The sequence below is a fragment of the Narcine bancroftii genome, chromosome 4, assembly GCF_036971445.1.
Source record: "Narcine bancroftii isolate sNarBan1 chromosome 4, sNarBan1.hap1, whole genome shotgun sequence".
NCBI lineage: Eukaryota > Metazoa > Chordata > Chondrichthyes > Torpediniformes > Narcinidae > Narcine > Narcine bancroftii.
This window is the reverse complement of record NC_091472.1, coordinates 27,337,370-27,364,397: the sequence shown is the minus strand read 5'-3', so window position 1 is coordinate 27,364,397 and position 27,028 is coordinate 27,337,370. Positions and strand designations below refer to the sequence as shown.

Genomic DNA, 27,028 nt, shown 5'->3' with positions numbered 1-27,028 from the left:
TTCATGCGAACTGTTATATTAACCATGCTGCTCAATGGAACCAGAGGTGGTAAAAGTGGCAAGTCTTTCTTGAGTGCTGGAAGCAGCATCAATGCAATTGTCCACATTATGAAGAAAGGACTGTGGGGTGGTACTAGAGAAGGCTTGAGTGAGGACTCTTCCATGCCATCATTGAAATGACATGTGTGGCTGGGGTCATGTAGCATTGTCCCCTGCTTTCAAGAACAGAAATTCTTTGGTGCCTCAAAAAGACATGTTAAGACAGCATAACATGTTGTACCACATCTGTCATGCATCATTGAACCAAAAATCTGATTTTACAGTAAATTGCTTCATGTAGCATAAAAATTGCACTATGCAATAAGCATTTCTATCACATACTGTTTTTTAGATATAACCCATTTTTGTGATTTCCTTTCATATTTAAAGTCTACTTCAAGCATACAAAACCATGAAGTGCAGCACGTCGTAGAAAATTCATTCTCTGCGTTCGTACTTGGACTTATTTCCTGCTGATCTTGGTGCAGTCAGTGTAGACTTTCCATTCTCTCATATTTCCCAATTTCAAAACATATCACCTTCAAAGAAACATAAGCAACGATATTCCAAATTACTATCTTATTAATCCAATAAATCAAATTCTGTAGATGCAGCTGTAAATTTTCTTCTGCAAAATTCTTGCAGCATTTTCTACTACCAGTGCCAATATTCCCAAAGGATCATATATTGAGCTTACCTCTTCTTGCTAAAGGTCATTTTTTCAAAACAATTTTGAATTTGAAAACATCAGATTGAACACACCATTGCACTCCTAGAATTCTTTTGACAGGTAGAATGTCACCATTCAAGTCAAGATGTTTTATCTCTTTGCTCTTTTTCCCTCAGGAATAACAGCCAATACATCTCGACTGTTGCTAATCCATTTCATAAGGAAGAAACCTCCTTTATTAGTGATCTCTTTTAACTCATGATAAAGATCTATTACTTCATTTTCCAAAACCACTGAAGTAAGGCAATCATCAACTACAAATTATTTCTGATAATGCTTATAGGGTAAGGGGGAAAAACTTTAGGAAAAATGTTAGAGGATGCTTCTTCATTCAGAGAGTGGTAGCAGAATGGAATGATCTTCCAGAGGAGATAGTTGCAGCAGGGTCCTTTCTGTCATTTAAGAGAAGGTTGAATTTGTACATGGATATGAGGGGATTGGAGGGTTATGGGCGGAGAGTGGGAGGGGGGAACTTGTGGAGTTGTTCAAGAGAGCTGTAAACTGTTACATGGTTATGGTTTAAATTGCTCTTCATTATTTTCAGCACATTTCCTGAGAGCAAAATTTGCACAACTCGGTGATGAAGTTGCTCCAAATAAATGAACTGTCATTCTGTATTCAATCATATCTCTACTGTAATCGCCATTAGGCCACCATAACAATCAAAGAAAATCACTATCTTCTGATGGTAGTTTCACTTGATGAAACATCGCATCAATATCTGCAGCAATTACAATAGGCCCTTACAAAATCTTATCTTTCTTTGGCTTGGCTTCGCGGACGAAGATTTATGGAGGGGTAAATGTCCACGTCAGCTGCAGGCTCTTTTGTGGCTGACAAGTCCGATGCGGGACAGGCAGACACGGTTGCAGCGGTTGCAGGGGAAAATTGGTTGGTTGGGGTTGGGTGTTGGGTTTTTCCTCCTTTGTCTTTTGTCAGTGAGGTGGGCTCTGCGGTCTTCTTCAAAGGAGGTTGCTGCCCGCCGACTATTAATATACTGGTTAAGCCTGGACCTGGCAAAAGTTGAGAATTCAATGAAAATCTTTGAAATGATGCTCCACAATCAAATACTACATGTAGTTTCTCCTTTTGTGGATGTATAACTCCATGATGAGGTAAATATCATTTTCTACCATCTTTATGCTCCAGAATATCTTCTGATACCTTTTCGGCATACACTGTTCTGTAAATATTTTATTGTCTGGCATACAAATTTCTCTTTTCTTCTAAGGTAATGACAATCAATATGTTTAACAGAATTTGAAACTAAATCCAGAAACTGTTGGTCGTCCTTTGAAGGTTCTTGAGTATCTTGGCGACATTCAGAGAAATCAGTTTTAAACTGCTGTTCCCACATATCATTAAGTTTGATAACTGAAATTCTGTTGACATTTACATTCGAAAGCTCCTGCTCATTATTCATTTTTCCTCCTAATGGTCTATTAATTGTCCAACCAAGAAACATTCTCACAGCATAAGGTGTGTCATTTTGACTCCTTTTTACTTCTAGAGGTTTGAAAGCTTTTGGTGCATCTAATCCAATTAATTTATTGATCTTAGCATCAATTTTGGGTATGCAAACATCTTTTAGATGATACCACTGTTTGATATCATCTTGATATAGAATATTCTCTTTATTCACCGGCATAGTCTTTTGAGTGTATACAAATGGAAAATGGCAAAATTCATTGCTATTTAATCCAGCAATCTGTAAACCTGAAACTATATTAGTTTCAATGTTCCTTTCATCATTCATTGTCTTCAACCAGATTTGTGATCTTTTACCATGAAGATTAAGTTTATTCATCAATTCAACAGTACAAAATGATGTGATATTTACTGGATCAAGAAATGCATAGGTCTTCAATATGAAGCTTCTTACTTTGCCATAACCTGTACAGAAACTATTGAGAGAGCTTTGTCACCGGCCCCAATAAGATTGTTTATCTGAACTGAAGCTGAAGTATTTTCTTTGACTGTGTATTTAGTCTTGGATTCAGATTGTCTGACCTCCTTCTCATCTTTACTTCTGGTTGTAAATTCTCTCAGACAAATTTCAACTATTCTTTCTTCCAAAGTTCACAATTTTACTTTTTATTTGAATAATAATGTAGATGACACTTTCCAATCTCTCATATTTCCCAATTTCGAAGCATGTCATCTTCAATGTAAGCAATGATATTCCAAATTACTATCTTATTAATCCAATAAATCAAACTCTGTAGATGCAGCAGTAAATAGCTTTAATTCATTGATATAAATGGATAAACATTTTGCTTAAATTCGTATCACGATTTTCATAACGATGGATAGTCAAAGCATTCGGCTATGTTTAAAGACATAAAGATACAAGACGATAATAAGAGATGACTAATAGATAATTAAGATAAAATAAGATAAATTCAAAGTATTTTGATGCTTATGCCTCCTCCATGGCTCTTCAAAGAATGAAAGCAAGCTCCCTGTATGCCCAGATATTACAACATATGATGTCACAGTAACAATGGTAACTCTACCAACAACATATTTTTCTTAAAGAGATAATCATAAAATTAACTAAGAAGTAAAAACACAAAGTTTTAATCTTTACAGTCAGTGCCAAACATGGTGAAAGTTTTCACCGGGACATTGCTACCAAGGAAAAGTGGTATCAGGGCATCAGGAATCCATCAATGCTGGCTGTTTCTTGTTGCACACTGACACGAGAGGCATCAGATACTGAGTACAAATGAAAATCAGCAGGAAAACATTTTAGGTCAGTTGAACGAACGCAACGTGTCAGCGTCATTATTCAATTAAATTCAATCAAAGTTAATTTAATGTTTCTCCAGCATCCTATGTGATACAGTAAATCTGAAATTATCTTTGTGTTCATCTCAAAGTTGTCTTTCATAATGCTTTTTTTTCTCAAGAAGCAAACTTTTTGAAAAGTCAAAATAAATTATCTCTCTTAAAGTCTGCAGATGCAAGGTAAATTCAATAATTTCGCATGAAAGTGATCAAGTAGTATATTTTTTTTAAAAAGTAAACCAAGGTTAAAAATAGTTCAGGCTGATCTGATAATTAGTTGTTCATCATCTGGAAAACTGGAAAATCTACCCAGAGGCACAAATTTGAATTCCAATGAGGCAACTGTGGAATTTAACTTCAAGTAATTTAAAAGATTTAAATTTTAAAATGTATCAATGTTGGTGATTGTAACATTTACAGACTATATTAAAAACCCATCTGTGTACTCTCTCTTTATATTAGCCATGCAACTTTGGAATGGTTTGGGGTTTGGGTTATAAAATTATTTTTATTATTTTTGATTTTTCCATCTTCTCTTTTCTACTTTAAAATAGCGTTGCATAATTTTTTTTCTGGTTCTAGAAACTTTGCTTGCCTTTTTATAATTTATGCATCAATCTCTTTTTCTGTAAGTATTCTTATATAAATATCTAATAAAAATATTGAAGAAGAAAAGAAAAACCCATCTGGTTCACTAATTTTCTTCATGGAAAGAAATCTGCCACCCTAACCAACTTGTAGAGACAAGGAATGGATCAGATGCAGTCCTACCAGTGCTATCAAGCAGCACTTACTTATCAATGGCTTTCATATAACCATATAACCATCGGGCACACAAAACTCAAAACGGTCAACCAGTTTACCTATCTCGGCTGCACCATTTCATCAGATGCAAGGATCGACAATGAGATAGACAACAGACTCGCCAAGGCAAATAGCGCCTTTGGAAGACTACACAAAAGAGTCTGGAAAAACAACCAACTGAAAAACCTCACAAAGATAAGCGTATACAGAGCCGTTGTCATACCCACACTCCTGTTCGGCTCCGAATCATGGGTCCTCTACCGGCACCACCTACGGCTCCTAGAACGCTTCCACCAGCGTTGTCTCCGCTCCATCCTCAACATCCATTGGAGCGCTTACATCCCTAACGTCGAAGTACTCGAGATGGCAGAGGTCGACAGCATCGAGTCCACGCTGCTGAAGATCCAGCTGCGCTGGATGGGTCACGTCTCCAGAATGGAGGACCATCGCCTTCCCAAGATCGTGTTATATGGCGAGCTCTCCACTGGCCACCGTGACAGAGGTGCACCAAAGAAAAGGTACAAGGACTGCCTAAAGAAATCTCTTGGTGCCTGCCACATTGACCACCGCCAGTGGGCTGATATCGCCTCAAACCGTGCATCTTGGCGCCTCACAGTTTGGCGGGCAGCAACATCCTTTGAAGAAGACCGCAGAGCCTACCTCACTGACAAAAGGCAAAGGAGGAAAAACCCAACACCCATCCCCAACCAACCAATTTTCCCCTGCAACCGCTGCAATCGTATCTGCCTGTCCCGCATCGGACTTGTCAGCCACAAACGAGTCTGCAGCTGACGTGGACTTTTTACCCCCTCCATAAATCTTCGTCCGCGAAGCCAAGCCAAAGAAAGATAACCATATAACCACTTACAGCACAGAACAGGCCAGTTTGGCCCTACTAGTCCATGCTGTAGCAAATCCCCACCCTCCTAGTCCCACTGACCAGCACCCGGTCCATACCCCTCTAGTCCCCTCCTATCCATGTAACGATCCAGTCTTTCCTTAAATGTAACCAATGATCCTGCCTCGACCACGTCTGCTGGAAGCTCATTCCACATCCCCACCACCCTCTGCGTAAAGAAATTTCCCCTCATGTTCCCCTTATAATTTTCCCCCTTCAATCTTAAACCATGTCCTCTAGTTTGAATCTCCCCCTTTCTTAATTGAAAAAGCCTATCCACATTTACTCTGTCTGTCCCTTTTAAAATCTTGAACACCTCTATCAAGTCCCCCCTCAATCTTCTACGCTCCAGAGAAAAAAGCCCCAGTCTGCACAACCTTTCCCTGTAACTCAGACCCTGAAATCCTGTCAACATTCTCGTGATCCTTCTCTGCACTCTCTCTATTTTGTTTATATCTTTCCTATAATTTGGTGACCAAAACTGTACACAGTACTCCAAATTTGGCCTCACCAATGTCTTGTACATCATCCAGACAAAATAGTCATTTCATTGGCACGTCATCAATCAACCTGAACGTTCATTCCCTCTATCACTGGTTGACCGTAGCTACAATGTGTACTATCTTCACAATCCACTGTTTTTGCTTACTTGGGATGTCCCAGCATTGCCTCCAATCTTGCAAGCTCTACCATGAGGATGTGGCACAGCAGAAGGGTGTGGAGATGCCACCAGCTACAGAATGGTCAGAATCGCACACCATGATGCCAATCCTTCACCATCATTGAGTCTAAACCCCAGATCTTCCTATTCTACAGCAGTATAAACGAGGTCCATAAACAGAAGGACTGCATTGCCTCCTTTTAAAGGACAATTATTAGTGGCCTCGTGTCTGATGGATGCCCACATATTAATTCACATAAAACACAATTTCAATAATCTGGTAAATTTAGCTACAAGCTATTAAGTACCTATAACACACACAAAAAAAAAGAATCAGTCATGTTGACATGAAAATTAATAGATGGTTATGAGAACTCATGTGGTTAACTCATGTCCAACAGGGAAGGGAACATGCTACCTTCAACTGCTCAATGCTCTACAACCTATAAATCAAACAATAGCTCCGCAGGGTCACTAATGTGGCTGATTCATGATCTCTGACATGGCAAAGCAGACCAGTCAGTTCAAAAGTCTGTTCGGCAGCAACAATAAATCACAGCGACGTCCATAACTTCTGAACGAATAGCTGAAGGGATCGCGATCATTGTCAATCAACTTAGAACTTTACATAAAAGCAGTAATTGGTATATTCAGTAGTTTTATTTTTCTTCAAGGAGGTTAATAAAGAACAGAGCCAAAGATCATTTTTTGATGAGGGCAGTCCATATTGATACAATGGAAAAGACCATTAGGGAACCTCTTTCTCGCATGAAGGACATCTACTCCACTCGATTCAGGTGGAAAGCAACAAACATTGTGAAAGACTCCACACATCTAGCATGTAAACTGAATCTGGCAGGAGGTACCATAGCATTCGGCGCCCTTAACGTCCAGAGTGGGAAACAGCTTTCTTCCCCCCCCCCAAGCCATCAGGCTTCTGAACTCCCAGTGCAGATGTGGATAGTGTACCATGAGTTTCAGTGTATATGTCTTAGTACATTAATAGCTTAATGTGTTAACTGCTTCCTAACTTACATATGCTCCGTGGTCCTGGAGAAACGTTCTCTCGTCCTATCGTGTGAGCATGGTATAAACGATAAATAAAGTTGAATTGTCTTGATTTGTTACACCACTGATTTACCACAGCTTACAAACAAATAAAAAATACTCATTCATTTCTTTCAGCGCACCATGAAGTCAACTTTCTTTTGTTATTCACTAAACACAACATTCCATTCTTCCTTGATGAAAGGCTCAAGCCCAAAAAGTCGGTTATGTATTTTAACCTTTGCTTATATAAAGGACATTACTTGACCTGCTGCGTTTCTCCAGCTTTGTGTTTTCACTTATTTCATTCTTTAACTCCCCAAACACCACCCAGCCAAACTCCTCTGACCTGCTCATGGGCTCACTGCCACACAGGTGATCCTGACGCTCTCACTCTCCTCCTCCTGCATCTGAGATCCATCACCAGTATCTTGACACTTAACACATGCATGTGTGCTATTACTCACTCATGCCGTATCAGTGGCAGATGGCACCACTCCTGATGAAAGTAAGTATGCATCCACTAAACCCTTCCCTCCCAGTCTCTGCCAACACAAAAGGCCGAGGGCTTCATGTGGAAAAATTACAGACTAACTTTTCACCCGATTCATCCAGGATCACATCTTGTAGATGGAGACCAGAGTTGATCTGGTGATACTGGATGAGATTGGGATCGGTGTGTTGTGCACAAGCCATGGCAGTGAAATTGATGGTAGTAGTTCTATGTAAGACGTCAATATCACACCGAGACAGGTGTCAGCCATGATAATCATTTTTCCTCAAATGTGGCTTATGTCTGACGAAAGTTGTAAGATGAAGTCTAAGTGGCGAATCTCTCTGGACGTCGAGATTGGTGCTTGTACTCATGGTATAAGTAAGAGGCTGGTGGTCTGTATAAATGGCAAAAAGACAATCTTACAATAAAAAGCAGAAATATATCACTGCAAGATAGCTAGCCAAGAGTTCTTGACCAAACGTACTACGTTTTAATTGAGCCAGTGAGAGTTTGCCTGAAAAAACCGCCAGAGGTTCCAATTGCCCAGAGACTCATTGTTCTAAAACTGCTCCCACAGCACTGACAGATGCAACTGTGGTAAGAGAGAGCAAGGTGTTGGCCTTTTGATGTACCAGCATTATGGCATTCACACGCACAGCCTTCACATGGCTGAAAGTGCGCGTGGCATCATCCCCCAAGGTTATTGGCAGTAATTCCTTTTAGTAGTTCAGTGAGGGGTAATAGAGATGTGCAGCATTTGGCAGGAATCGATGATAAAAAATTCATCATGCCTAAAAAACATTGCAAGGTGGCTGACAGGACCAGTCAGCAGCACCAAATCTCCAATGCTTCAAATAAATACGACATATCCTCAACCACCACAATTCCAACCAAGTCAATGGAAGGAATTCCATTGAGTGCCTAAAGTTTGGACCGGTGTCGTCAGTGCAGCCATTTGCTGCTTCAATTTGATAAGGTTCTGGCGCTACCTTTGATTGATAAGGTGCTGGCACTTCACAAGGCTCCTGTTGACCAGAAGAAACCAATCTCTCTATCTTCAATGAGGATGTCGTGGACATAACAAGGTCAGCATGATCCGCCAAATGACTCAAAAGACCAAATGTTCTTGAACATGACGAGGTAAACATTGAAGGAACCAAAAATTGCCTTTGACTGGGTCTGTTCCAGCTACCCTGTGCCACGTCCTCAACATCAGTGATGGTTGCCTATTACCTAAGCTGTCATCAGCTAGTAATTGGGCAATACGAGTCTCCCTAGATGGCTGAGTGCGCGACAGAATAGCCACCTTAATCATATCGTATGGGAGATTACCACCCGGATCCACTAAGACATCTTGCACTTCACAGGCAATCTGTTCTGCAACATGCTTCACAAGTAGACCGTACCTCATCTTCTGACTGGTCTTGCTGAGGGCAGAGAAACATGCGTCGAGAATCGTGAACCATGCTGGTGCATTATTAATATTAAGAGGGGGAGGCATCTTCAGTTTGACCCCCCCCCTAACTGCTCCTGTGAGTGGCTCATCCTCATCACTATCCATCTAAATTAGAACGTACTATGAACTCACGGGGTCCCCAGTTGTAATGGCTCTGATTTACCACAACTTAAAAACAAATAAAGAATACACTCACTCGTTTCTTTCAGCACACCGTGAGATCAACTTTCTTTTATCATTCACTCACCACAACGTCGCTTTCTTTAACTCCCCGAACACCACCCAGTCAAACTCCTCTGAACTTCTCATTAGATCACTGACACATGGGTGATCCTGACACTCTCACTCTCACTCTCTTCCACTTGTGTCTGAGATTCATCGCCTGTATATTGACGCTTAATAGACCTGTGAATGCGTGTATTACTCCTGCGTGTCGCATCACCTACATCATCTGCGACGGAAGGCACAACTCCCCATGAAGGTAAGTACTCGACCACGACAGATTAAGTTTCAACCTGATCAATTAGTGGGAGAATCTTCAGATTTCATTTCATCAATAAATGCAGTTTAATCAAACTCTCATTATTTGCTATGTGCCAACTTTGTATCAAAGCTAATTACCAATGTCCAATGCACAGCCAACTTCTTCAGTGGTTCAAATGAATACGAGTCATTTAATTACCTTTATCCAAGATAAAGTTTATACGTATTCTCCAGAAATGACCCTCAGTCGGTTGCAGACTTTAATTGTCAATTTACTTCTTAATAACTTTCTAAGGTAAGCCCTGCTGTGGAAAAAAAATCCAAAAATGGGTGGCTCACAGTTTTCCCAAGGGATTGAAGAAGAGTTGTGTTAATGTTCATCCCCTGGCAATCAGCTCAAGAACTATTATGGCAGAGTCTTGACAACCAATGTGCAACTAGGTACTTGCTTCAGGGACAGTCGTCAGTGCAGGAGCAGACAGCAAAGAGGGAACAGCTGTGACCAAAACACACCAACCGAACATACAGAGCTGAAGATTTTCATTTTTTAGGCATAATCTCACGGGAAGGAAGTAAGCCATGTCACGTACCATGATCTTGGTCTGGTGCCTCCAGATTATATCCGTATCCAAGAAGCGTGCGAACAGCTTCACGTAAGCTATCTTTATTCGATTTCTTGGTGCGCTCATCTAGCAGAGTATATGGGACCAGGCGAGGGTTTCTTCTGTTTTTGACATCCTGTTATAAAATAAAGACCAAAGTTGCCCATTGTGAATTGGTGTTATGCATGCCACACTCATTAATTAGATTTCACATTGGGGAAGGGCTTTGGAAAGAAGATGATCACATGTGATTCATTGAAAACAAGTTTTCAGTTCCAATCTGGTCATAAGTCTTCACGAGGCAAGAAAACTGTTTGTAATCCATGATACCTTGGAGTTGCAGAATGAGACAGCATGCAGACACGCTGTCTGTACACGTAATTTCTCAGGGGAATCTTGAAACTTCAGTCATTCTCATGGAATTCAATGCTGGAAGTGAACCGGCAACCAATGTGCTCAGGCACGAGGTAATTGTCCTCAGCAGTTCTTCAACCCTGACCAAGGGCCAAAGGAGCAACAGGGGTGCACAATGGATGGCCCATTTGCCTAAATATGGAAGGTTGTAGGTGGACCAGTAGAGTGAAAGGAAAAACGTTAAGCTAAGTTAGCTGAAAGCTAAATTAATTTAGGTAGCATGCAAATCTTCCGAACAGACCAGAAGATCTCACTTTTCATTTTTCCAATAATACAGAGGGCAGATGCTGGGAGTTTATCAACTCAAATGAACTTTTGCAAGCTGGATCTGGGAAAATTAACCAGTTGATCAGTTGTGGATCTCTATACAATTACAACCTGTTGTGAAAAAAACAGAGGTTCTGAAATGCCCCTATCTATATCTACGTACCAACAAGACTCCTGAAAAGATATTACTTGGGTAAGGAGGCTAATGTCTGTGTTGTCAGAAAATAAAGAGGGAAAGGGGTGAAAATGGCGAGGAAAAGAAAATGCAAACTTTCACACATACTTCTCCTGATATCACAGGGGAGCTTGTCAACGTGGTACCTTCGCAATACGTTTAGGAAGTCAACATTCAAAGAGTTTTTTTTTAAAATTTAAACACACAACGCGATAACAGGCCCATTCGCCCCATGAGCATGTACCACCCAATTGAACCCAATTAACCTACAACCCTGATGCAGTTTGAGCGATGGGAAAACCAGAGCACCCAAAGGAAACCCATGCAAAAAAGGGGAGAACACACAAACTTCTTACAGGCAGTGCTGGATTCAAATCCCAGTTGCTGGCACTGTAACAGCACTGTGCTGACTGCTACGCTAACTGTGCCACCCCAAATCACCAAGCTAACCTGCCATTGTATATAGATTCTTGTATAATTTCATGGACTGAGTATTTTCCCTGCTTTTCTTTCGTGAATATACTGAATAAAAGCAACAACCCTGTCTTCATTTAATATCTTTCTCAACAGCCAATAAAATAGCTCTGAAGTGCAGTTTCCAATGATGTGGCTTTGTTTTGGTTATAACAGTTGAAGTAAAGATGGCATAACTCCCTTAGTTCAATATTGTCTGAGAGAATTGAAGGTCCTCAGCAAAGATCTGAACTGGTCCAAAAGATGCTGCTAAAATATCTACATTGTGTACTCAACTCTGTGGTGAACCCACAACCAGTGGGTTCAGTTACAGTTTTCCAACCAATCAGCAAGAGTTAAAAGGCTGCTTTAAAATTTTAACTAAGTGGTGTTTATTTGAATTCCCCAGGAGTTTGGAAAATGCATCAGATTGTCAAAGGTACAAAATCAAAATAATGCAGCTGCCCCCATTTTTTTAAAAAGAAAACGAATACCGCAATACCATGCATAAAAATTCAAGTAAGAACACAAAGCTGGAGAATGAAAATTCAATCTAGTTCATAAGCAAGTTACACCTTTGTGGAAGGCACAACTCTCTGTGTTCAATTCCCTGCAACCTATTAACAAGCTCTAAATGGGATATTAGGAACTTCTATCTCATTCATCATATGTTGAGGAATACCAGCTTTATTTGAGTTCCACCTTTTATCTCTAAATATGTCATCTTCTCATTGGACTAATAGAAGCATGTGGTATGCGTTGGGGAACCCATCAGGTATTAACAATGAGTTTTAGTCTATAGAACAAAGAAATCTACAGCAAACAGCGTTGTGCCCACATAATAACTTTCTCGACTGACTACTGAGACTTTCCCTTCCTCATAACCCTTAAATTTTTCTATGTTCCATGCTCCTATTTAATAATCTCTTAAAAATCCTGTTGTACCTGTTTCCATGACTGTTGCAAGTAGCACATTTGATGCATCCACCACTCTCTGTGTGAAGAATTTACCTCTTACATCTGCCCTGTACTTGCTCCCAAGCACCTTAAAACTAAGCATTAGCCATTTCAGCCTTGGGGGGGGGGGGGGGGGGAAAGCCTCTGGACATCCACACGATCAATGCCTCCCATTATCTTGTACACCTCTATCAGGTCACCCCTCATCCTCCGTCGATGAATTGAGAAAAAAATCATTCACTCAACCTATCCTCATAAGGCATGCTCCCCAATCCAAGCAACATCATTGTAAATCACCTCTGCATCCTCACTATTGCATCTACATCTTTCCAGTAATGAGGTGACCAGAAATGAACATAATATTCCAAGTGAAGTCTAACCAATGTCCTATATATCTGTAACATTACATCATGGCCTTGAACGTGATCCCCCAGATAATGAGATCCAAAATACTGTATGCCTTCTTAACAACACTATCAACCTGTGCAGCAGTTTTGATCACGGACCCAAAGATCTCATAGTTCATTAACACAGCTCAGAGTCTGCCTTCTGTCTTCAAATTTGACCTACAAAAAAGAACTTCCTTGCACTTTTCTTGGTTAAACTCCATCTGCCACTTCTCAGCCCAGCTCTGCATCCTATCAACATCCCTTTGTAATTTCTGGCAACCCTCAAGACTATCCACAACACCACCCACTTATATACCACTTGGAGACTTACTAACCCACCCTTTCATTTCCTCATCCAGATCATTTATAAAAATCACAAAGAAGAGGGGGTGGGTCCCAGAACAGATCTCTGCAGAACACCACTGGTCACCAACCTCCGTGCAGAGTATAAACCATGTACAACCATCCTCTTCTTACTCTGGGCAAGCCAATTCTGTATCCACAAAGCAAACCCTCCTCAGATTACTTTCCGGATGAGCTTTGCATGCAGAAGCATATCAAATGCCTTACTGAAATCCATATACACTAAATCCACTGCTCTACCATCATCAATGTTCTTTACTACATTACTATTTCCAGGGCTATATATGTAATGATCAGGGTACACACGGAACAAAAAGCCTGCCACAGCTGAGAGGCAGGAAAGTACCCATGGCTACCTCTTTAACTTGGAGAAAGTGGGAGGAGTCAAAATATATTGATGGTGAGGATAAGTTCTTCCACCCGGGGCTGTTGTCAAATAAAAAACGAATGGCTTTGAGGCCTTCAGTATGGGGAATGGAGGTGTATGGAAATTGGAAGTCAATGTGAAGATAAGGTGGTCTAGTTCAGGGAATTGGAAGTTGTATGGGGAAAATATGTGCAGATATGTCCATGTCCTCATGTTACACATTTTGTGAAGATGCTCCTTTGGTCAGGGAGGATGGTGATGGGAGATTTGGGGTCCCATCCACTGCATACTGAAACCTCTCTGAACAGGGTTCTGAACCAGAAAATGGATGGTTGTTAGTGGAACTCTATGGCACAATTTACAGGAGCTTATATCACAAAAATATTTCTAATCAATATGAAAGGAATATGAAAATGCCAAACCATCTGAAAATGATGTGGATGCTGGAATAAAAACTGAGAGTGATGCAAAAACAGAGCAGATCATGGTGCATCCATCGAGGAAGAAACAGACTTAATGTATCAGGTTGATGAACTTTCATCTAAACAACATCCTCAAAGGAGACATAATTCTGTCTTCCAGACTGTATCATTGCACATTGTATCAAAAAGATGCAATGAGTCGTGGGTTTTCACATATCCTCAGCACTGAAAACTTTGGCTGACTTTATGGAAGACATTGATGTCGGAATGGAAATACTTCATAAACCGCAGAACGTTACAGGACAGAAAAACAGGCCATTCGACCCTTCTGGTTGTGCCGCCTAATAAACCTAGCTAGTCCCACTGAACTGCTCTCATTTCATAACCCTCCAGTCCTTTCCTATCCATGTACTGATCCAATTTAATTTTAAAACTCAAGATTGAATCTGCATCCCTATATCAGATGGCATCTCATTCATTGACAAGTTCAGTTCATTATGCTTCTAGATCAGTGGTTCTCAACCTTTTACTTTCAACTCACATACCCATTCCATGGGTGCTCTTTATTTGGGTGGAAAGAAAAAGTTTGAAAACCACTGTTTTAATCGTACCTAATTGACTTGTTATGAGCACAGTTTCATAACTCCAAAGAAAATGGGCCAATTACAATTTTTCTCAAGCAAAATATTTCAATAACAATTGGGTCTAGAGCAGTGATTCTCAACCTTCCCTTCCCACTCACATAACACCTTATGCAATCCCTTACTAATCACAGAGCTCTGATGGCGTAGGAATTACTTAAAGTGGTAGGTGAGTGGAAAAAGGCTGAGAACCACAGTTCTAGATCTTAATGAGGAAGGGTGTAGATTGCATCTTAAAAGTAAAATTTACCTCAGTTAAGGAAGAACATGTGGAACAGATGACTTGTGATGTCAATGGTTGCATATCGAATGTTGGAAAATAGTAAGGAAGTCTATAATAAATTGTCCAAGGTGTGCCTGTTTTCCAATCAACAAAATTTTCATGCAAAAATGGTCACTTGCATGAGCAAACTTAATTTAGCTGTTTTTGGTATGTGCAGTTTACATGCTATCCCATCTTTATATCATCAGTAAATGTTGTGATGAGAAACTTATTTCCTTCATTCAAGTCATCGATATAAAGCATGATCCTGAATTTTATTCGCTTGTCGTTCGATTAGTTACAGCTTGCTCATCTAAAAATCACCTGAATATTTTGACTGTTTTGTTAGTCACAATGGATCATCCAGTAGTTTCCAAAAATGTCCACCACTGCTTATGAATTATCTTACTTCTTAACTTATTTTCCCAGTTTGTTCTTGTCAATCCTGGTCTTTGATGCTGGCTTTAAGTTCAAGGAAATCATCACTCATCTAAGTTTCTCTCCCTCAAAGCTAGTTGTTTATCTCACTACAATTTTCATTACATTCAGTGATATACATGAATTATGATTTACAGATAGCATTAGTATTGTTACGGATTATATTATATTTTATATTATATATAAAAATGTCTTTAAAATAGATAGATAGTGGGGGTTTAGAGTAGGTTACTTCACAAACAGATATTTACACTTCACATCTCATTTGAAATACAAGAGCTATGCATAAACATAAACTTCATGTCCACAGTGACTTTACAGAAACTTTGAAGAAAGCCTATGGAGACATCACAAGTAGGTGTTAATTGGACTGATGTTGTGGAATAAATGGACTATTATCTTTACAGCAACAGATGTCCAGGCTCAGGAACTGATTCCGGTGCCAGCAATCTGTCTGGATGCAGTTTGCTGTTCTAAGAGCGGTCATGTGGTTTTGCAAACAAAGAGAGAAAAATTTTGATTTTTTTTAGAGAGAGAGAGAGAGAAGTCAGTTCGACAGTTCTGCAGTAGCTTTTGGAGGCTGAAACATGGCAAGCTGGCAGGGTGGTTGAAAAATAACAAGATGGGTTGTGAATTCTCAGTTCAGCCTGGTGAAAACGCTTGTAATCCTTACAAGAGGAAATGGCTGGCTAGAGTGTTTCTCTTGAAATAAGGGAAACAAAACCAACTCTGTGGTAACCTGGAAGAAGAGGTTATCATTTGGAATACCCATGATGGGGCAAGTTTCTTCAGCAAAACAAAGAAGTGGCTGATCGGAGGAAATCAGTTTGTGTGTGTGTCCAATGAGCAGCAAATCTCTCTCTGAAACCAATGAGATCCTTTCTGAGTGGTAACCATTTAACTTTAAGCACCAAAGCCTGTTGAAAATTCATAAATGTTAAATTCTGTGCATAGTATAAGAATTGCCTGATACCGGTGAACTTGGAGAAGTGAGAAGTGAATGATTGGACTAGATTCCACAGGCTCTCTTTTCACCTCCAAATAGATTTGATGGAAGCTGACCACCAATGAGTTTGTTACCAGAGAGAACAAAACTACCATGATTGGCCGGATCCCAAACAATACCAAGACAGAGAACATGAAGGAGATAGACAATCTAGTGGCATAGAGGCCTCACCCTCAATGTCAGGAAACAAAGATGCTGGTCATCGATCAGGGAGCAGGGAGGATCTGTATCAATGGTGCTGAGTTGGAAATGGAAAAGAGCTTTATGTTTTTAAGACAAAACTCTCACCAACATTTGGTGCCGTGCCACAGCCGAGAAAGTGCACGAATGTCTCTACCTCCTGAGAACCCTCAAGAATTCAGACTGTCAGAATGTCTCTAACAGAACCCCCATTGAAATCATCCTGTCCAGATGCATCAATGCTCTGCCCAAGACCACAAGGAACTGCAGAGAGCTGCAAATACAGCTCAGCCCACCATACAAACCAACCTCTTCTCTATCAACTCTGGCTATACTTTCCACTGCATTGGGAAAGCAGTTAACATATTAAAGGACCCATCCCATCCCAGTCACACTTGCCTCCTCCATTGGGCAGAAGACAAAAATTTGAAAGCACACACAACCAGATTCAAGGATAGTTTCTTTCCTGCTGTTGTCAGACTCCTGAATGGACCTCTCATTGGCAAAAGATGAACTCTTGATATTACAAGCCCTAACTCATCACAGCCCATGCATCATTTTAACCAAAATTTTCCTCTGTAACACTATATTCTGCACCTTTGTTTTATTTTTGCACTACCTATTGGGACTTCTGAATGAGTGAAATTGTCTGGATAGCATGCAAAACCAAGTTTTTAGCTGTATCTCAGTAAGAAATTCAATTTAATTACTGAAGATGCAAAAGCCCATAAGAAGAGGAAGGCAATCTCATTCAACAGGTAGTAAAAAATTAGATAATCAGATCTAGGCGGTGAATTGACACATGTAGTAGGTGCTGTCCAGTCGCTAACAAGGACCGCACACCAATCTGGCCAGGCTGCTGTTCTCTGCCAGGCATCTCAGCTGTGAGTGCCACATTGCTCACTCCCATTGCTGACACAGATGACCTCTCCTTACAGAGGTATGGGAGATTCATTCCTGCATTCACACCTGGCTCCCAGCGCAGCAGCACAGTGGAACAGGAGTTTACACCATAATCCTGGCATCCAGCTTCCCAGAATAGCAGCATGCTGCAGCAAGGGGCACATCCTGTGCACTAAGTGAGGAACCAGTACATTAGTCAACTGAACCTTCTCTAAATGACTTCCAAGGCATTATCATCCTTTCTTCAATGAAGCCAACCCTGTACACAGTTCTCCACATGTAACCTTATCAATACATCAAACAAGGGAAGATTTACCTTCTACTTTGGCGCTCAGTTCCTGAACAATAAGCAATAGCATACTATTTGTTTTCCAACTTTTAAGCAATTTGTACAAGAGGGCAGATAAAGAGAACTTTCAAACAAAAAGTGACAAAGCTGAAACACTCAGCAAGTCTGTGGTAAGAGAATTTGTTTATGTTTCAGGTCAGCGACTCTTCAACCTGCTAAGTGTTTCCTGCATTCATTGCTTTTATTTCAGATTTCCAACATATGCAGTTATTAATTATCACAGAGAGACCTCATGAGTCTAAAATAAAAGAGAAAATGTTAGAAATATGTAGGCAGGTGGTTTCTGTGGGGAAGAGGGAAAAGACAGTTTCATGGCAATGAAATGTTTCAAGATTCAAGATTATTTTATGGTCATGTAACAAAACAGTAGATGTGTTATTACATGACATTTTCTTTTGTCTACCATAAGGCAATCACCCAGAACTCATTACAGTCATAGAAAGAGAAGCAATGTCTCCCGAGTCACTGAGTGCCCGTGGATTCGCCTCCAGCGCTCCCACAGCCTCCAGAGATGTCATATCTCTGAAGTTGCCTATCAAAGGGCTCAACTTAAAGAAGCTGCCACTAGGGTGAATGAAGTTGTCACGAGACTCACATGTGCACTGGCAGGAAATAGACCCCCCCCCCCCCACCTCCAATGTTCCGTTGCGAATAACGCGTTAGTTGTTCAACATAATAGAAAATGTCATGACAGGCAAATGCAGTTTGTCACATTATTGGTTTGCATTTATACTGCCCTCTTCTATTTTGTCAAACATGCAATAGCAACGTTTTAATCAAATAGAGTGCAATTTTAACGGAGTTGAGTCAGACAAAGAGAAATGGAAAATCATTCTAATATTTTGTCTTTTCAACAATATTCCTGAAAGTGTATTCTATGTCCTTATTGGGTGTTTTTTTGTCAAATAAGTGATTTGACTCCTTAAAATACTGCAGTTTTTTCTTGTATTCAAAAGGTCTTATTTTATGCTGGCAATAACTATTAATATGTATAATTAATCAACCCACTTCTCATATACATGCATACGTGCCTCCACTCATGTCTGAGTTTCCGGATCTCATAAATCACTGATATCCACCCTGGAAAATGCGTTTCATTTTTAGCAAATGCACATCTGATTCATTTGAACTTAATTATCTCTAGGAACAGATAAAAGACATTAAATTCACCTAAACTTTCTTTATTAACCCACAAGTCTGTTATTCTTCTTAATTATGGTCCTTAATCATGGTCTCTTAAGAAACTCATCTAATTAACCCTCAAAGCCAGTTGTACTGTCATTTCAATACCTTTTGCCAGTAACATTCACATTTATTTAGTGTGAGGTGGCAGGACTAGAATAAAAAACCCTGTCCCTGGCGTTAATGTCAGGAAGGGACAAGTACATCACGGATTTTCATTTAAGTTACCATTAAGTTATGAAATTCATATCTGACCTTGGATAGCTCAAAAACCCATAGAGGAGTTTGGAAAATGTAAAGGTTCCATTACTGGAACGTAATACTACATTTAAAATGTAACATACATGATATTCTTTAACTTTTGTTTACCCTAAGGCAGACATAGAGTTGCCAAATTGTCCAGTGACCCTCACAGAAACCTACAGCACCTGGTGTTCCTAGGCAGTCTCCCCTCCAAGTACTGACCAGGCCTGTGTCTGCTTAGGTTCCGAGATCAGGTGCATTCAGGCCAATAGGCTTCACAGTCACCATGTAGAGGAAGCCACACTGAAAGCAATGGGTTAGGTTAGATGATATGCATGCAAAGCTCTGCATCTCCTGGAAGGTCTGTTTGTGGCCCTCGATGGAGGTGTAGGGACACATTTTGCACTTTCTAATGTTACAACATGTAGCACCCATGGGGGTAGAATGTTTGGTGGGGAGCAAAGAGAGGACTGCAGTGAAGGGTGGCATGGTTAGCTTAACAGTTAGAACAGCACCAACAATCGGGACCAGGATCCAAATCCCACACTGTCTTTAAGGAATTTGTATGTTCACCCTGTATCTGCATGGGTTTCCTTTGGCTGCTCCAGTTTCCTTCCACCATTCAATTTTTTTTTAAAACATGCTAGGGGTTGTAGGTCAGTTGGATGTAATTGAGTGTAATTGGGCCTGTTACTGTGTTGTGTCTAATTTTAAAAAAAAATAAATTTACAGACTTTGAGAGACTTACCCCTGTGAAAAGCAGAAAGGAGTGGAGGAGTTGGTGGTGGGATCATGCTGAAGTTGGCCAAAGTGTCAAAGGATAATTTGATGGATGTAAAGGTTCATGAGGTGGAAAGTGAGAACCAGAGGTACTCTGTACTTGTTCTACTTAGGGGGAGGAGGGGAAGGGGCAGATGTATGAGAAATGGAGGAGCTTTAATCATAACAGGAAGGCAGAATGATCGCTTGCTGAAGAAAAAGGATGTTTCGGATGCCCTGGAGTGGGGACAGATGTGGCAGAGAAACCAGGAGAAAGCGATAGCAGGATAGGATAGCAAGAGGTATAACCCAGGGAGCAATGAGAGCTTTGTTTGCTTCCCTCAGGTTCACTCGCCGGGAAGCCGAGCTGACATCTGCAGAAGTCACCACAGGTGCATGTGTGTCTGTGGTTAGAGAGGCTCACAGGCCTCCAGTGTGAAGCAAGCATAGAATATACTCAGCTCGTCGGGGAGGGATGCTATTTGTTATTCTACCCTGTTTAGTTTATAACTAATAATGCCATGTCCTGCCACAAGCATATGGTATCTATAAGGTTTCTCTTGGCATCTTGAAAGGCCTTGTGGTCATATCTGGACTTCTGACTTAACGGCTCAATCTTGGCCTTCAGCAGTGAGCACACTTTGCAGTTCAGCCATGTTTTGAAGTCGGGGAACATGCACGCAGTTTTTTTTTTGGCAGGCAATCTTCCACACGTTTGCTGGTGAAGTCATTGAGAGCTGACTAAGGTTGGTTGCTGAGTCCTTGACTCCACTGACTCGAAGCAGTGACATTGGGTGTCACCCTCTGCCTCTACCTTCACTTTCCTCTCTCCAATATGGCTCCATCTTCCCCCTTTTTTTCCTCTTTACTTATTAGTCTCGACCCATCGCCCATCAGTTCCTGGCTCCTGACTTTACCCCTCTCACTTTCCCTTCCTCACCTGATGGCTCCCATTGTAAGCCTATCCCTCACCACACTGTCTCACTTTTTTTGTACCTGGCATCTCCTCATTACACTCTCAGCTCAAATGCAGTGTCTAAACCCAAAGGCTGCCCTGACTCAACCTGCTGAATTCATCAAGCACACCGTTTATTCCTCCAGATTCCAGTCTCTTGTGTCCCTGAAGTATGTGTGACAGCCCTTGCATGACGTGTCTCACTACATTCAATGGAAGCATGGATCGAATGGAAGCATAACCACCCATGGCAAAAGTGAGACCATGCCAGACCAATCCATCAAAGGTTACAGTCTCCAGAGAAACATGACAGGTTCCAATGTTCCATCTCCTCATTGAGGTGCTCTCAACAGATCAGTCTAAAAGCTACTGAAGAAAACTGCAGCACAATATTAAATGCAGAAAGCATTTCCTTACAAATACAATCAAATCCTTGTTATCCAGGATTCAAGCAACTGGCAGCCTCAAGCAACCAGCAAAATAAAAATTGCACAAAATAAATCAGTTAGAAAATGCAAGAGTTTAAAATTGGTGCCACCTAGCAGTTAGTTCGCCAATCACATGTAGTCAAGCAACCAGCCAATACACTTTTCCAGCATCTCCCAAACGTCATAGGTGGGGGTTTTACTATACACAACTTCTGCAGCCAGAAAGGTGGATAAAACTTTTGCAGTCATATTATGGGCTATGGGCTCATTAAAATTGCACAGGCTACTCAGACTTTCATGGCTTGCACTCTGTCCCATTAATAGCAAACTCCCTTGAGGCAGTATTTCAGAATGCAACATCCATTACAAAACCAGGCAGGACGTGGCTTACCTGCTGAATACCATACGTCCATCCCTGCCTGATGCGGTCTCTGGCCCAAACATTGTGCGCATTCTCTGCCAGTTTATCGACCATGGCTTCCTGGGTGGAGGATAATTTGATGTGGCTCAAATCCATAGGAGCTGGCTTGTAGCCACTGGGTAGCTGGTAGCTGTGTCAAAAAATATAGTACTTCTCATTAGTCATTTTCAGTTGTAATAAGGTATTTTACTGTGCATAATGCTATTCAGGCACAGAATCCTCACAGAAGCTGTGCTCTTTGGACTTTCTGACCACTAATGCATTCAATTAATTCAGGTGTGAATTCACGAAACCCCGCTCATAACACCTGAGCAACCGAACCTCATCTTCCATTCATGCACATTGGGATCTTTGGAACCCAGTACTGAATTCATCAATTTCAGAGAGCCACCCTTTCCTGTTTGTGTCAGAACTGGCCAGTTCTGATGTCAGGTTACCCACCTGCAATCTTAACCTTATATGCATATATAACGTGGGGAAACAGTTAGTGTCGCGGTTAGTGCAAAGCTGTTATAGTGCCAACGACTGGAGTTCGAATCCCACGCTGTCTGTAAGGAGCTTGTACCTTTTCCCCGTGTCTGCGTGGGTTTTCTCCGGGGGCTCCGGTTTCCTCCCACCCATCAAAACGTACTGGGGTTGTAGGTTTATTGGATGTAATTGGGCGGCACGCGTTCGTGGGCCGAAAGGGCCTGTTACCTTGCTGTATGTCTAAATATTTTTTAAATTGGTATCAGGATCCTTATGATACTTGTTTACCTTACAGTACAATCTGTGAACAAATATGCATCCTGTACAGTCTGGTATCATCACCTTGAAATTCCACAAGGACATTAGACATCAGCTCAGTCTTCCAAAGAGAGGCTCATAACTCCATTAGAATTGGCAACACCAGGAAATAAAGATTAGATTCCATCCCAATTTGAGAGGAAAAAGGAAATTACACTGCATTACTCAAGGGGTTTTAGCTCTGCCTGTGAGTGGTGACCTCATGAAGATGGATGACGTAACTGCATCTTTAGACACATTCCCTGACACACTTCAAGAGGCTGATGGAATAAGTGGACAACAAAAGCTCTTCCCCTGAAGCAGCATGTACCTTCAGCTCTGGTTTCCATCATCTTTCCCAGCAATGCCCTCAGCAGTACTTACTTCAATACACAATTATGGAGAGTTCCACTACAGCTTCATCCAGGATTTATGGGAGAATTTTGTGAGTAATTTTTCAGTAATGTATGACTCTCAACTCCTACTGAACTCAGGCTAACTGATCCCAATTTCCCACATTCCTGTTTCCTTACTCTAGTAGTTAGTGCGCTTACGCAAACTGTCTTCTGACCTATGGGAACTGTTGCATAATCTATGGAATTTTTGCAAGATAATTACAGTGCATTTGTTCCCTTCACTGCAAAAGCAAAGGCAAAAATGGGAAAATGAGGTGAATTCGTCAAACCATTCATGTGGTCGAACATTGGAACCACATGTCCCAATTTCAATCCCCCCATCTTTGACCCAATTTTCCTACAAAAATCCACCCATTCCATCCATGTCTCATCCCCCTCTTTTCATGTTAAATAGAGGAATAGAAGTCAACTTACAAAATGGGAACAAGAAATACAAAACAATACAGAAGCAAAAGACCTTTGAGTAGCAGGACCTGATTGAAAAATACTGCAAAGATGCATAATAGTTTGTCAATAGATGTTGGCTGAGAAATTGCTACACAACTGTGTTTCTGGATTTAAAATGGTAATGTGGGTCACCCCAATCTTGTTTGCAAAATTGACATAGAGAGCGATGTCTTTCAGTGATCTTGGGTTAATGTGCCCAAAGCTGCAAATGAAACTGACGGTCAATGTAAGAATGGTATTCCCCATTCATTTGTGATAACTTCTTGCACCAACTCTTAATAAGAGCAACACTCAACTATAGTGGAAGTTGCCACTACATAATTTGGAAAGAACGAGAAAGTGCACTTAGGCACCCAGGACCTATGCACAATTACTCCGTTCCAGGTTATGCTGATTTTCAGACACAACTATTACTTTTTTATTTGCATGGTAACAGGCCCTTCCAGCCCACGAGCCCATGCCGTCCAACTGCACCTAAATGACCTACAACCCCCGTATATTTTGAAGGGTGGGAGGAAACCAGAGAACCCAAAAGAAACCCACACAGACACGAGGAAAATGTACAAACTTCTTACAGACGGTGCCAGATTCGAACCTGATCCCTGGCTCTGTAACAGTGTTGTACTAAAATCTATGCTAACCATGTCACCCGCCACTTTGTGGTGTGGTGTAAAAGAATTTGTAGCATTCCATTAAATACTTGGTTGCAAAAATGGGAGATTTGGTTGCGCTGCATTGGAGTCAACCCCACAAGTCCCAATGAAGGTCTAAACTAAACTTATTTATTTTAAGATCAATGATGTAGAAAATGATTATTATTTCTGCATTCTCCTCCACTGCCAAACAAGTCTCTAATGTTTGTTGCTCAGACCATCTCAGCACACCAAAATAATTAGACAACTAAAGTGTGAATTCAATGAATGAGCAAACATCATTGACAAGAAAATAAAACTCATAAAAACAATTAAAGGGGAGATAACATTTTGCAGCAGGTTTTTGGCACAGCTGTTGGGATTGGGCATATCTCCAAGTTAACAGAACCTGACAAGTCTGTCTGGAGTCATTTTAATAACAATGGGAGAACCAGTTGGAGAAGAGGAATGTTTGAAACAGTCAAATTGACTGGAGGGTTTAAAATACATTTGCAGTAAAATCCCCATTATCCAGAATTCAAGCAATCGGCTGCCTCAAGCAACCGGCGAAAATAAAATCACAGAAAATAGGTAAAAAAAAATTATTGAAGTTTATAATTGGCACCCCGAGCCGTTAGCTTGCCGATCCACGCAACATGCAATTTCAAGCAAACAGTAAATTCACTTCTCCGGCATCCACCAATTCCCATAGGTGCAGGATTCCGGGGATTCCACAGAGCAAATTAAGAAATATCTTGCAAAGCTTAGTGCAATAAAAGATGGTTCACTCAAATTTCAATACAGCTTTGTAAAACGTTAGTTATTAAAGCAAACTCTCTCTCTCTCTCTCTTGTGCAGAGAAAACAACATGGGCATCAGGTGAGAGATATTGTCAGTCTTACGATCCATGTAACATTCCTCACCTGGGCAGCAATGGTCACCCTTTCCATTTTATCTGGAGATCAAAAATACTTGGTGTCCAGGGAGGTATAATATACAGAGAAATGTGGGGGAGTGGGGGGGTGTTGGGATAAATATGCTTTTTGTGTTTATCCTGTTTATTTTTGGGTGGGGCTGATTCAGTCAATGCATAGACCCTGGGAATGTGTCATCTCACGTCTTGCTGTGCTTCTATCTGCAACTGGCTCTGTAAATAACATCTCTGTCTCCACAAGACACTCCATTTAGCTGGAGTCTGCCATAAAAAAAACCTGTGTAGGAGATGGTGCAGTGAAGGGACAGTTTTGGTGCTGCATCATTCTATAACGTAGTCCTCAACTTGGGACTCTGCCAGTCTGCAATATACAGTTGCAAGCAGCTCCTTGCAATCGAAGTCCAGTCAACTTCAGACAGATTAAAGGAAATCTTTCATCTGATTCATAAACTGTACAGCAGTTTCCATTCCTTGTGGCTACTGCAGATTTCAGATCACAATCCTGTTCCATAAGACATAGGACATAGGAGCAGAAATAGGCTATTCAGTCTTTGAGTCTGCCCTGCCATTCAATCATGAGCTGATCCATTTTACCCATTCAGCCCCACTGCCCAGATTTCTCCCCATTACCTATGATGCCCTGGCTAAACAAGGACCAATCAATCTCTGCCTTAAATACACCCAATGACCATGCCTTGACAACCGTCTGTGGCAACAAATACCATAGATTTACCACCATCTGGCTGAAGAAATTCCTCCACATCTTCATTCTAAGCGGACACCCTGCAATCCTGAAGTTGTGCCCTCTTGTCCTGGACTCTCCTACCATCTATTCTGTCCATGCCTTTCAACATTTGAAATGTTACAATGAGATCCCATCTCATCCTCCTAAATTCCAATGAATACTGACCAAGAGCTGTCAAATGCTCCACATATGATAACCCTTTCATTCCTCGAATCATCCTAGTGAACCTCCTACAAACCCTCTCCAATATCTCTAGAGGCTGGTGGTCCTTGCTGGAATGGAACACCCCACTCTGGATCCTGGACTTCTGAGCGGAAAGACCAGTCTGCCTGGGTTGGTAGCAGAATATCAAGTACCGTCACGTTGAGCGCTGGCGCACCTCAGGGCGGTGTGCTCAGCCCGCTCCTGATCACGTTACTGAACCATCACCAAATCCAGCTCCAAGAGTGTTACCAAATTTGCAGATGACACAACAGTAGTTGGCCTTATCAGCAGGGAATGAGTCGCACTTCTGAGAGGAGGTGGAAAATCTCATGAAATAGTGCAAGACTAACAACCTGAGCCTCACTGTGGGGAGATGAAGGAGATGATCGTGGACTTCAGCAGGACCAGGAATGACCACCCTCCACTACACATCAACAACTCTGTTCTAGAGTTCTAGAGAGTGGAGAGCACCAAGTTCTTTGGAATTCACTTTACTATCGTGGACACAGTTTTATAGACCCTCAACATCAGATTCCTGCTCTTATATCCTGGACACTCAACATCTCCTCACTTGTCAGGAAGGCACAACAGCGACTGCACTTCCTGAGAAGACTGAAGTGGGCAAGGCTCCTGGTCACCATTATGTCATCCTTTTATAGGAGTTCTATCGGGAGCATCTTGACCAGCTGCATCACAATGTGGAAAAGTTGCTGCAGAGAAATGGATCAGAGGTCGATCCACAGGACAATAAGAGTGGCAGAAAAGATCACGGGAGTCGCCCTCCCCTTCCGTCGTCATGATCTACCAGGATCATTTTCTGAAGAAGGCACGCAAAATCACTGAGGACCCTTACTACCCTGTATACAGCATCTTTCAGCTCTTCCCGTTGGAAAGAGATACAGGAGGATCAGAGCCAGCACCACCAGGCTGAGGAACAGCTTCTTCCTACAGCCAGAGAGAATGCTGAACGACCAAAGGAACTGCTCACAGCTCACCATCCGAGACTCTCATATTTACTAAACAATATTTTTTAATTTATTTTTATAGATATATTTAATACTTGTCCTGCATAGGTATAATTTGTCTGTATGTGTGTTATGTCTGGTCATATGTCTGCATGTTTTTGCTCCCAGGACCGGGTTGTACTCAAACAATCATATGACAATGAACTCGACGTGACTTACTTTCTTAAATCAGGTGCACAAAACTACTCATGATACTACAAGTGAGGTCTCACCAGAGTTTTGTAGAGCCTCACCATAACATCCCTGCTCTTATATTCTATTTCTCTTGAATGCCAGCATT

At 41.2% G+C, this 27,028-nt stretch overlaps 1 protein-coding gene across 1 annotated transcript in view; it reads right to left on the bottom strand.

Annotated features, from left to right (window-relative positions):
• The window catches only part of ryr2a (ryanodine receptor 2a (cardiac)), a 612,110-nt gene that overhangs the window by 410,279 nt on the left and 174,803 nt on the right, over window positions 1-27,028 (bottom strand). Inside the window, exons 25-26 of the mRNA XM_069936123.1 lie at window positions 21,551-21,710; window positions 9,995-10,142 (exon numbers count right to left, since the gene is read on the bottom strand). Of these exons, the coding sequence (XP_069792224.1) occupies window positions 9,995-10,142; window positions 21,551-21,710 (308 nt within the window). The remainder of the gene's footprint in view (window positions 1-9,994; window positions 10,143-21,550; window positions 21,711-27,028) is intronic.